We start from the raw sequence: 12,273 nt of genomic DNA, 5'->3' as shown, positions 1-12,273 counted from the left end.
ATTCACAGTTGTTGTGAATATAGGATGCAGACATTGTGGATGCAATGTTTTGCATCTGGTAAAACCATAATTTTAATATTCACTCACTAATTATTAATAACAAAATAGTGCTAAGAATATGAACAAGACCTGTTTTTCCTGCATCCCTGAGTAGCTGCTTGTGCTGTTTTCATGATAGCAAAGAAGACTGACACTCAAAAAATCAATTTCTCATTTTTCTGAGTTTTAATTGCCAGAGAGAATTCAGTATTTCTTTGTGGTTGCCATTGACTGAATTTCTCAAGAATTATGAATCATGAATAGTAGAAGCAGGGAATAGAAATGAAACTAGATGAACACAGTAGAATTACTGTGCATTTTCATACAGGGAACAGTCAAGTACAGTGTGGCGTTCATACCTCCAGCACACTTTGTTTGATGGAAAAACAAGTAACATAGTCTTAAGAGAGAAAAATTAAGTTACTGGATTTCTTATTGCTGTCTCCACAGAGGTGCTGGAGTGCAGAAGACCTGATAATGCTACCATAGTGTCCATGTTTATGATGTGCGAAACAACGCCAGATATATAGTAACGGGACTAACATTCGTACTTTAGTATGGATTTGTTGACATGCTATTTTCAGAGTTACATACTGCCAGTCATGTCTTTGCTTATCCGTGGGAAATCAGAACCCATTATCTGTGTGTATAATGTGTATCTCTTTCTTCCCACACCAATACCGCACCCACCCACCCCCCTCTCCTCCCCTCTACCCTCTACCCTCCGCCCCTCTACCCTCCGCCCCTCTACCCTCCGCCCCTCTACCCTCCTCCCCTCTACCCTCCGCCCCTCTACCCTCCGCCCCTCCTCCCCTCTACCCTCCGCCCCTCTACCCTCCTCCCCTCTACCCTCCTCCCCTCTACCCTCCACCCCTCTACCCTCCGCCCCTCTACCCTCCTCCCCTCTACCCTCCTCCCCTCTACCCTCCGCCCCTCTACCCTCCGCCCCTCTACCCTCCGCCCCTCCTCCCCTCTACCCTCCGCCCCTCTACCCTCCTCCCCTCTACCCTCCGCCCCTCTACCCTCCGCCCCTCTACCCTCCGCCCCTCTACCCTCCGCCCCTCTAACCTCCGCCCCTCTACCCTCCGCCCCTCTACCCTCCGCCCCTCTACCCTCCTCCCCTCTACCCTCCGCCCCTCTACCCTCCGCCCCTCTACCCTCCGCCCCTCTACCCTCCGCCCCTCTACCCTCCGACCCTCTACCCTCCGACCCTCTACCCTCCGCCCCTCTAGCCTCCGCCCCTCTACCCTCCGCCCCTCTACCCTCCGCCCCTCTACCCTCCGCCCCTCTACCCTCCACCCCTCTAACCTCCACCCCTCTACCCTCCTCCCCTCTACCCTCCTCCCCTCTAACCTCCGCCCCTCTACCCTCCGCCCCTCTACCCTCCGCCCCTCTACCCTCCGCCCCTCTACCCTCCGCCCCTCTACCCTCCACCCCTCTAACCTCCACCCCTCTACCCTCCTCCCCTCTACCCTCCGCCCCTCTACCCTCCACCCCTCTAACCTCCACCCCTCTAACCTCCGCCCCTCTACCCTCCGCCCCTCTACCCTCCTCCCCTCTAACCTCCGCCCCTCTACCCTCCGCCCCTCTACCCTCCGCCCCTCTACCCTCCGCCCCTCTACCCTCCGCCCCTCTACCCTCCACCCCTCTAACCTCCACCCCTCAACCCTCCTCCCCTCTAACCTCCGCCCCTCTAAGCACAGCTGTTTTTATTTGAAAATAATGGTTCACCTTACAACAGGAACCATAAGAGCTTCAACAGGTAATTGATTTCTACCTCACCTCTGACAAGCCCAGAATACATATCTCAGAACCAACTTAAGGTTGTGACTATTTGCAATATGCCTTTCAGGTTGTGATGTCCTCGTTCATGTTATGGCATCTCATGATGCTAGTTAAACAAAGGTTTTAAACGTTCAGTATAAACAGATAATTCCTATATTCTTGTAACATTCCAATTACATGATTGCAATAAAGGGAAAGTAGAGTATTTATTTCTACAAATGTGACAAATGTTTTAAAGCTCAATGTGTCTGTAATACATCGCTGGTTGTGTTGATGATGGTTGTGATGGCGGCTGCGGATTGCATTCCTTCCAGAAATGAACATAATAATCTATCACTTTCTGCTTGTTTTGAGGTGACCGATACTATCACAGTTGCAGATATTCCAGATTGTGTGATACTTACATGTCCAAATGTTCTTTGTGTTTTGTTTTAATGATATATTTCTCTTTTCAATCAAAATATGTAAATTGTGATATGATGTGACTTTATGGAAAAAATATTTTTTTCTCAATGAAATTAATTGTTTTGCATTTCTGTACAGTTTGTGAACATTTTGTGTCAGAAGTTTCTTGAACAACAAGTTTTGTATGTGGCTGATTGTGTGCAGGTAGATCTTCATACTGAATATGTTGAATTTGAAATGTGTGAACTTTGTCACTTTGAATGTCTATTTCATTTGCATATATGTATCTGTTTATAAATGTACAAATATGTTTTAGCTTTTCTAGTTGTGGATGTTTGTGCACTGAGCATGTGGGAGATGTACGCCATGTTTGAGCTTGCTGTATATCAAAGCTTCCGGCTTCATGGAGTGAAATCAGTGTGGACTTCTCAGCTCATGGCAACAGAGAAAACTGTCTCCTTTGTGAAACATTTTGAAACATCAAACTGACATCCATGAATATTGTCCACTCTCGGACACAAGTCTGTGGAGATGTGTAGCACATATACTCATAACCAAAAGTTAATCATAGTCTGATTTTTATTTATCACAAATATATTAATAGCATTAGAAATTAGCACTAGTCCTGTAGGACTAAGGACTAGTAGAAATTGGCCCATTATAAGGGTTTTGCTATATGTTATCATTATAAGGACTAGTGGACAAAAGCTGTTAGTTTCTAACCCTGATTAACTTTTTAACAAGAATCGAAAACATGTGTTGTTTGTAAAATTCATTGTTCTTAAACTTGCCAATACTTAGCAAAACACAGTCCAGTCATCCCAGATCACCATGCAGGAGAACAGAAAAGTTGGAAAGAGCGTTATTTGGTTGCATTTCCAGTATTTTCCACATCCAAAAGAGTATGGTTGTGGTATTGAATCTGTTGTGTATGTTGTGGCTGATGTGTTCACAGAGACCTTGTAGACCCCATGAAAGCAATTTCGACTGGAACTTTACTCTGCAGCGTAATGTCACCCTGTCTCTGCTCTCAGTCCATCTTCCCGAGGAGAGAGAGTTAACTGACTTTAAAAGTCCAGTTTCCACCCTTGCCGAACTAGGCTGGAATTACTGGGCTCGATCGTAGCGCCACCAGTGGCTATTACCAGTTATGTCCTTTTTAAGCCTCTCCTATGGACCAATCAGATTCCATCACTTGCATTTGCTTCACAAAAAATGGCTGCTCCCAGTCAGGACGATCTGATCAATAATCAAGATCTATATTGTGATAAAACGCATCTTACATCACAAAATGCATCAAATCACTTAAGCACCTTGATTAAACACATGAAAAGATTTGAAAAATATCTGCTGACATCGAGTTGGCGGTGCACATGCTTTGCAAATCCTGCAATCGATTAAAATCTGAACGACAATTTACGAACCGGATTTCAATTTCGGTGCGCGATTTTGATTGGACTATGCATAGACTCGTTAGTCCAGCCAAAATGTAAATCCATAATACCAGCCTAGTTCGGCAAGGGTGGAAACTGGACTTTTACAGTCAGTAAACTCTCTTGCCTCGGGAAGGTGCTCTCAGTCGTGTGTCCTCTGTTAGCTCCTGATAGGCCTGGACATGCTCCTGACCAAACTGTGCCAGTAGTGATCCCCACAACATCAAACACATGATCATCTCTCCTAAAACATGTCACATATATAGTGTACGGGTTGAGCTGCCAATCATTTTGACACCATTACGCAAGAACAGTTGGCTGTTTAACTTCTGGTTATCAGTATGTCTTGTTTAATTCTTCATCAGAGGATGTATTCGAAGGCCAGTATAAGGCCAGACAAGTGTTATTTGTTGGGTTCGGTTCCCGACCTGTCTGCCAAGGGACAGGAGGAAAACAAGAGCTACAGAGAAAGGTGAGGGTTAACATGAGTGAAAGTCATCACAGTGAGTATCTGTAGGAACTGTATGATTGCTGTAGTTGTTACACTGTATGAGAACACCTAGGTCATGTAGATACACGTTGTACAATGTCTAGCTACACTGTAGCTTGTAGAAAACCATGATCCGTCCAGTGGCTTACCAGGATTCCATGTTTGAAAACTATAATTATATATGAGACATCGGATAATAGTTGGAGCAGAGTTAAAAAGAAAATACCAACCACAACAGATGGCGTGATTTGTTATGTAAGAACGCTCAAGCTACATGTATTTCTCATGCTTGCATAACTGTAGGCAATGCTTGGCATATTTTATTTCTCAAAAGGTGGTTGAGTTGAGGTCATGTATAGTATTTGAGATCTTCAAGACAAAAATAAAAAAGGCAAAAGTGAATTAATTATTAGGTTTTTATGCAAATACTTTTACAATGTGATGCATTTGTTTATTTTTAAACACATTTTTTTCCCCAACATGAACAGGTGATGAAAGTGATGAAGCATGGATGTTAGGTAGGACTATATATCTATTGTATGTCATCCAGTAAGGGGCGGTCGGGTAGCCCAGTGGTTAAAGCGTTTGCTCATCACGCCGAAGACCTGGGTTCGATTCCTGGGTTCGGTTGAAGCCCATTTCTGGTGTTCCCGGCCGTGATATTGCTGGAATATTGCTAAAAGCAGCGTAAAACCATACTCACTCACTCACTCATCCAGAAAAGAAAGACTGGAGCATATTTGCTTTTTTTCATCTTCAGGAACCTAGGGACAGCAACATGATGGGAGGTGGGATGATTGGCTATGATTGAATGAAAATTTCATAATTAATTATAATGGCCCAATGAATTATTGACGATATTTTCGATTTTGAACTTTCTACAGAGATAGGTACAATTACAGTATTTCAAACATAGAATCCTGGTTTTGCTATTTCCACACGTATTTTACAAGTGTATTACACAGTATTTTTTATCAATGCGTGTACTTCGTCATGAGTCTTGAGAGAATATCTCAGACAAACATTCCATTCCAAGGTTGTGAACTGTAACATACAATTTTAACTATTTATTCCTGTTTTTTATTTATGTAATTTATGACAGTATCATGTGATCACTGTACATATCAACACTGCCAAGATGGTGTACCAGAATATTCTATATGCTCATTGAAAATAGATTATGTCCATGTATACTTATTGCTATAACTGACAACACATAGCTGTGCTTGCAGATCTGTTTGTGTCTATCCTCTCATTGACGATAGAGTTTATCAATGTATATGAATAGATGTTGATGTATTTTCTTAGCTGACTAAACTTGTAGATCTACATGTAATAGTTGTGTCAAATCTTATTTGCTTATTAAACATATTTTATTTCTGATTTGTTTAAAACTTTGTTATATTTAAGATAGTGGACATCATAAATGTGTCCTTACACAATCAGGTCTTGCCAAAGCCATAACAATTTAGTTTTTTTGTTTAAGCAGATTATTTTTATCAGTATTTCAAGATGCAGGAGTACAAGAAACATCTTGATATTATCTTGAAATAAAAGTTATATAACATTTGTATAAAAATAAAGACAAATAAAGCATTATATTTTTTTATCCCCGACAATGCATTTTGCGGGAGATGTTGTTTCCAGAGCCGTGAAAAATTGTACAATTTATTTCACCATTCTTGTCACAAAGATAGGGTTAGCGGTGAACTGGTGCCTTTTGATAGTTTGGGATTTTTAATAAAAAATATTTTTTGAGTTTCCATGGCAACAATATATATAACTAGTTCATGTCAAGTATTTACCATTACGAGGGATATAAATGACTTTGTCCTCTTGTTGAAATTCAGAGCAGGTCATTTTGTAAACCAAGGGCAAAGTTAAGTCTTTGTCTAAGATGCCATATTATGGTATGGTAGTTTAAATCCATCCTCATCAAGGCTGCAACTGGTTTCTTTCTCTTACATAAAATATATTTAATAGTAAGATATCTCATTGCAGAGAACATACTTAGGAGACTCCCAAACATGATTTATCCGTAGGGGATTCTGGGTTTGAAAATTACACAGCAGTCTATGATTGTCTAAAGAGGCAACTAAATAGATCATGTAGTCAGGCTTGGTGACTTGGTTGATTGTATGTCATTCATCATACCCCAATTGGGATGTTGCTCTTAATATCAATCACTGGTTTGTCGAGGCGATTAACAGGATCGGGTGTGTGTTGTTGCTGCTTGTACTATTCCTGGCTAATGTTGGTTTGAAAGTGCTAGCAGACTGATATACCATGCCGCAGTTTAACATGGATACCCCACTCAGACAGAGCATACTGTCTCTGAGCTGACCAGTCCTTGTTTGTCGTATGAGGCAGCTAATGGGATCGGGTGGTCAAGCTTGCTGACTTGGTTGGTGCATTATCGTATCCCAATTGCGTGGATCGATGCTCATGACATCACTGGAGTGTCTGGTCCAGATTTGATTATTTACAGACCGCCATCATATAGCTAAGATTGCTGAGTGCGGTGTTAAACAACAAACTAACAAACAGTCCTTGTTTTATCCCTTTAATGCCCAAGGCAGGGTAACAAGAAGTACCCTCTTTTAACATCTTTTGGGATGAAACGTCTGGTAATCGAACCCCAACTGTCATTCTCCAGAGGCAGTCCTTATGATTTTCAGACAGCCGATACTGTTATGAGTTAAACTTGATGTTTGACCTGGTAATTTAGGTGAAGAAGAGTCTGCTCAACCCCAGAATAATGAACACATTTATGACAAGAAATTTTTATTTAAAGGCAGAATGAGGAAATAATATAAGTTGTCTGGGTCTCCACCAGTGGGTAATGACAATGGACTTCATGTAACAACAATGGTAGACCTTCATTAACAGATACAACAATAACACATCATATCACAGATTAGCTTTTCCTGCCCAGTGTGACGAAGAAACCCCATCTAGGACATCATTTTGGACAATTGTTGGCAAACTTGTAGACATTCCTAGCACAATATATATGACCCTGTGACCAAAACATACATGAATACTTGCACAGTTTAGAGCTGTGATGCCTGAAGTTGTTCAGGTATGACAAAATAATGTCACAAATACCATTTGTGCATAATATTCTTATTACAGAATTATTTTTGTTCTAAATACTCAGATATGAGGACAAAGGGCCATTATATCTCGTGCTTGTCGTAAGAGCCAAATAAAAATGACAATCTGATGGTTACATAATGTGACCATGTTCATGGAGTGTCGTCATATTAAAACTGCTCATGCTGTCAACCACTAGTTTTGCTCAATTGTCTACAGGTCACATTCATTTTGCTGACTGGCTCTCTTTCACTCCTTCGCTCATCGGGCTGATTTTAACACATACCGGTACTAACTTGGCTTAAAATATTCCCACTATAACCTTTTTCAAATTAGGAGATAAACATACTGTGTTTTCAAAGAAGACCTAGATTACCTGCAGATATAACCACACTAAATCAAATTTGGAACCAGACATACAGCATCAAATCGGCAGTTCCAAACAGAGGTTGTTATTGTGATTTGAAACCTGATTGACCAAACAAGTATATTCAAAAGCCATTGAAAAATAATTTTTCTACAATGTATTTTGGAAAAGATGTGAAAGGAGATTTGATTTGATTTTTCCTTTTCAGTCATCTATTGAACCAGCTGGCCTTATTAAAAGTGATGTTTCAGACAATATTACCCTTCACTCAGCACTAACAATCAGTTGCACTGAAGCTGCGATATATCCACAGATTATTACCACTTTTCAACATTTGGAAATAGATGTGAAGACCCATCAAGCAATGTAGACATGCAGGTTGTATTACAAGCACAGCAATTACAGTAAAACAAATCTGAGATCGAACACATCCATGCTTTACCACAGAATATTGCTGAAAGATATTGTACACAATAATATCAACTGTATTTCAAAATATATGAGACTGTTCTCTATACATCTTTTACATTTTTTTATGAATCTGGCTTGCTTGATCCATACTTGCTGTTTTTCAAATTTAATGAGGTCTGTCCAAGTCCATGACCTTATTCTCCAATAGGCAATTCTCGACTCGGCAATAAATTCAAAGGAAAATGTCTAGCCCCAGTGGGAAGCCAGGGTTCAGTAGGTCCCCAGTGCTCCACCACTTGTCATAAGAGGTGATACATAACATACTTAATATATAATATAACATGGATCCAAGGCTGAGGCCCACTTACTGACCTTGTCATCCTTTGTGTTCCATCTAGAGCTGCATATTTCAGCAGTTCTTGCACCCCTAGGCATGACATGATCTCAGAGATTGATGAGAAAGACACCCGTGAAGATCCGGGTTCGAATTGATCTTCAGCAACCCATGCTTGTCGTAAGAGGCGACTAACAGGATCGGGTGGTCAGGCCCGCTGACTTGGTTGATGCATGTCATTGTATCCCAATTGCGTAGATCGATGCTCATGATGTCAATCACAGAATTGTCTATTCCGGACTCGATTATTGACAGACCGCCGTCATATAGCTGGAATATTGCTGAGTGCGGCGTTAAACAACAAACAAACAAGCAAACAACCAAGGGTAAGACAGTCTCAAGGAGGCCATTTTTTTATATACCGCAGTAGTAAGATCTCAGGAGACCAAAAAGAGAAATCTGGGCCACAGACAAATAAAATCTACCCAAATAGTTATCAACGTTTGCAGCATCTCATGGAGATGAAGAAAACATGGAGAGAAGAATCATAAGAGACGTTCAGGCCTACAATGGTCATAGCCCAGAAACAGTGATGACAAGACTCTTGAATGTTTTCAGCAACAGAATATCAGATTGTGTTTTGGTAAGACCACTATTGCAGACCTCAGCTTGGTGGTGGATCAACTATCTCCTCCAGTTCCAGAGGTATTTCTTCTGGGGGTTGCACTTCCGCTGGCTTCTCAGCTGGGGGCTTCTCTTCTGCGGGTTTGGGTTTGTGAGAGAATGCTTGCATCTTGGAATATTGATGGTCCTCACCCATTAATCTGAAAGAAATCACGTCGGATACAATCACAGATACAACTGTAGGCAAGGAGGGGTGCCTCTTGTCATCACAACTTCTCATACAAGTGTAGCTGAATGCAAATTAACTGGGTAGCAATCTTTGATTGGCAGGGGTGTTAATTTTCCTAAAATTATCCCCAAATGAGTTAGCTACTTGTACAGTACGGATTCCCTTTCAGAATCTGAAATGTATAAATGTTAGGGATGCTTCAGAAAGAGTGCATTATCCTGGGTCAAGGGAGTAAAAGTCCTGTCTCCACCCTTGCCGAACAAGGCTGGCATTTCTGGGCTTGATCATAGTGCCCCCTGTGGCTATCACGAGTTTTGTCCCTTCTGTGTCCCTCCTACTGACCAATCAGATTCCACTTCTCATATCACTTGCATTTGTTTCAAACAAAATGACGGCAACCAAGCAAGACAATCTGATTGATAATCAAGATCAATATTGTAATAAAATGGGTCTTACTTTGCAAAGTACACCAAATCACCTGAGCACCTTGTTTAAAAACGTTGAGTTAGCTTTGCAAATCCTGCAATGTACGGAAATCTGCACAGCAGTTTATGAACCAGATGTTGATTTCATTACGCAACTTTGATTGGAATATGCATAGGCTCTTTGGGCCAGCCAAAATATAACTCCATAATTCCAGCCTAGTTCGGCAAGGGTGGAGACTGGAATTATATAGGCAGTTAATTCCCTTGCCTCATGAAGATGAAAAAGGGGTTGCTCTCCCATGCATCCCCAGTCTTGATATCCATATAACTCATTGGGCTTGCCTCACACGTTTAGCTAGCATACACTGTGATCTTATTGAAATACCAGTCTGTACCAGTCTGTCTACTACCATGAATTTGTTTTTTTGAAATTATTTTCAGTAGATGTAGGTCTTAGTATATGGACTTGTACAAGCTGATCTCACTAGACCATAAGAAGCTTCGGACTATAATAGATTCTCATGTTAATCTCTCTCACAGTGCCTGAAACATATTATTTTCCCTTCCGCCCAGCCCTAACCTAATGCAAAAGTCTTAAATGAAGCAAGTCTAGATTTTCCTCTGGTTCTGATTCTCCCATTTTACTGGGGCTCCCTTTCTATATACATGGAGTTATTTGTTTCTGTTAAGATAATATTATTTCCGAGTCTAATTCTCATGTTTCACACAGCAAAAACAAACAATCATATGACATGCTTGATGAGTGGATAAAGTCACAGACTGAAATATTGTTGAAATAGGTCCAATTCACTCACAAGAATATCAGTATGTATACAGTAAATATGGTTAAAGATGACTGCTTTGAGTTGTCAGACAAGATGTGCAGACAACCTGGATCTGCCCATCACAAGAATATCAGTATGTATACAGTAAATATGATTAAAGATGACTGCCTTGAGTTGTCAGACAAGATGTGCAGACAACCTGGATCTGCCCATCACAAGAATATCAGTATGTATACAGTAAATATGATTAAAGATGACTGCCTTGAGTTGTCAGACAAGATATGCAGACAACCTGGATCTGCTCATCACAAGAATATCAGTATGTATACAGTAAATATGGTTAAAGATGACTGCTTTGAGTTGTCAGACAAGATGATGACAACCTGGATCTGCCCATCACTGGGTGGAGTAACTCACTTGTTGTAAGACTCCCTGGGCCACTCCATGAAGTAGGAGAACACCCACGCCCGTGTGATGCCCTGACCGTGCCGGACATTGTCCAGATTCCCACGCCGCTCCAGGTTCACTTCCCGACGTTTCTGAGCCCACTCTCGTCGACGTTCCAGCTCGTGTCTCATCGTCTCCCTAGCCTCAGCCTCCATCCGCTGAAGCTGAACACAACAGTTGAGGTTTAGTGACACTGCACAGTCTACATGTTTGAAGGGTCAAGGAATCAAAGGAAGTTTTACTTTGGCAATAATTTCGCTCATCAGATACCCAAACTATTCACTCGTTTCCTAACATTGTTAGTACATGGGAGCTTGTTTAGTATTCTATATAACTCCCATATGTTAACACAGACAGCAGCTTTACATGGTCTCCCACCTCAAATAATATTTTGATGCAACTTACTTCCTCAAGCCTCTTCTTCTCTTCCTCCCTATTCATCTCTTCCTCCAGCTCCCGCGCCTTCTTCTCCTCTTCCAGTCTATATTCTTCCAACAGCATTGCCTCTCTGTAACACACAGAAGACATTTCAACTCTGTTGAAGGAAACCTGAAGTAAGGGACTGACACAAGTTGATGTTGCAAGAATGTTGCTCTTGCATCTCACATTACATCCAGACCAGCAGTAGTGTGAAGATCATTTTTCATCATAGATATCCAGCTTTATAAGGCCTATATTGGAACCTTGACCACAGTTGCTAATAGGTGAATATTAATACACTTTTTGCCAGTGTAATTACTCTGCAGTAACTTGTATTCCTCTGTAAACCTAGTCAATTTAATACTACAATTGTTTATTGTATACCATTTCTTTGTTGTTTATTGGTTTCACAGTAAATTCCTTTACGGAAAGATTTCTGGGTTATAATTATTTCAATTTGGAAATCGACGTGTAACACTGTGTGTATTCTTTATAAGTATGAGCCATGGCAAACCTCTTTTTCCGCTCCTCTTCCTCAATCTGCCGTGCCAGTTGCTTTAGCTTCCACCGGCGTCTCACCGCATTCTCCCTCTCCTCAACCAACCTCTGCATCGCCTCTTCCTCTGCCTGTATACACAAGATACAACAACATGTCATCATGCTCACTCACCATTACTTTGATCCCCGGCCGCATCATATCAAAAGATGTTAAAAAATGTTAAAAAATGGTACTTGTTGTTTCCCTGCCTGGTGCTCGGCATTATGTCTGAGTGGGACATTCATGTTAAACTGTTGCTTGTTTCTCAGTGGAGGTGGTGAGGTGAAATGGGGTTTAACGTTGCGTCCAAGATTATTGCACTTATATAGCGACGTGCATGTATGTGTGTGTGTTTGTGTGGCTGCTTGTACTAGTCCTGACTGATGCCGATTTATAGTGCAAGCTCACTGAGATACCATGCCGCAGTTAAACATGAATACCCCAC

At 41.3% G+C, this 12,273-nt stretch overlaps 1 protein-coding gene across 3 annotated transcripts in view; it reads right to left on the bottom strand.

Annotated features, from left to right (window-relative positions):
- Positions 1-6,951: 6,951 nt before the first annotated feature.
- Positions 6,952-12,273, bottom strand: part of LOC139474280 (calponin homology domain-containing protein DDB_G0272472-like) — a 49,104-nt gene continuing 43,782 nt past the window's right edge. For all 3 annotated transcript variants that reach the window (XM_071257226.1, XM_071257227.1, XM_071257228.1), the window contains 4 exons: positions 11,805-11,917; positions 11,276-11,378; positions 10,841-11,034; positions 6,952-9,184 (listed from right to left, as the gene is read on the bottom strand). In XM_071257226.1, coding sequence (XP_071113327.1) covers positions 9,025-9,184; positions 10,841-11,034; positions 11,276-11,378; positions 11,805-11,917 — 570 coding nt within the window. In that variant the 3' untranslated portion in view covers positions 6,952-9,024. The remainder of the gene's footprint in view (positions 9,185-10,840; positions 11,035-11,275; positions 11,379-11,804; positions 11,918-12,273) is intronic.

Source organism: Haliotis cracherodii, unplaced genomic scaffold (assembly GCF_022045235.1).
Source record: "Haliotis cracherodii isolate W230 unplaced genomic scaffold, xgHalCrac1.p SCAF_3, whole genome shotgun sequence".
Taxonomy (NCBI): Eukaryota; Metazoa; Mollusca; class Gastropoda; order Lepetellida; family Haliotidae; genus Haliotis; species Haliotis cracherodii.
Note: the sequence above shows the minus strand (reverse complement) of the source record. Positions and strands in the feature narration are given on the sequence as shown.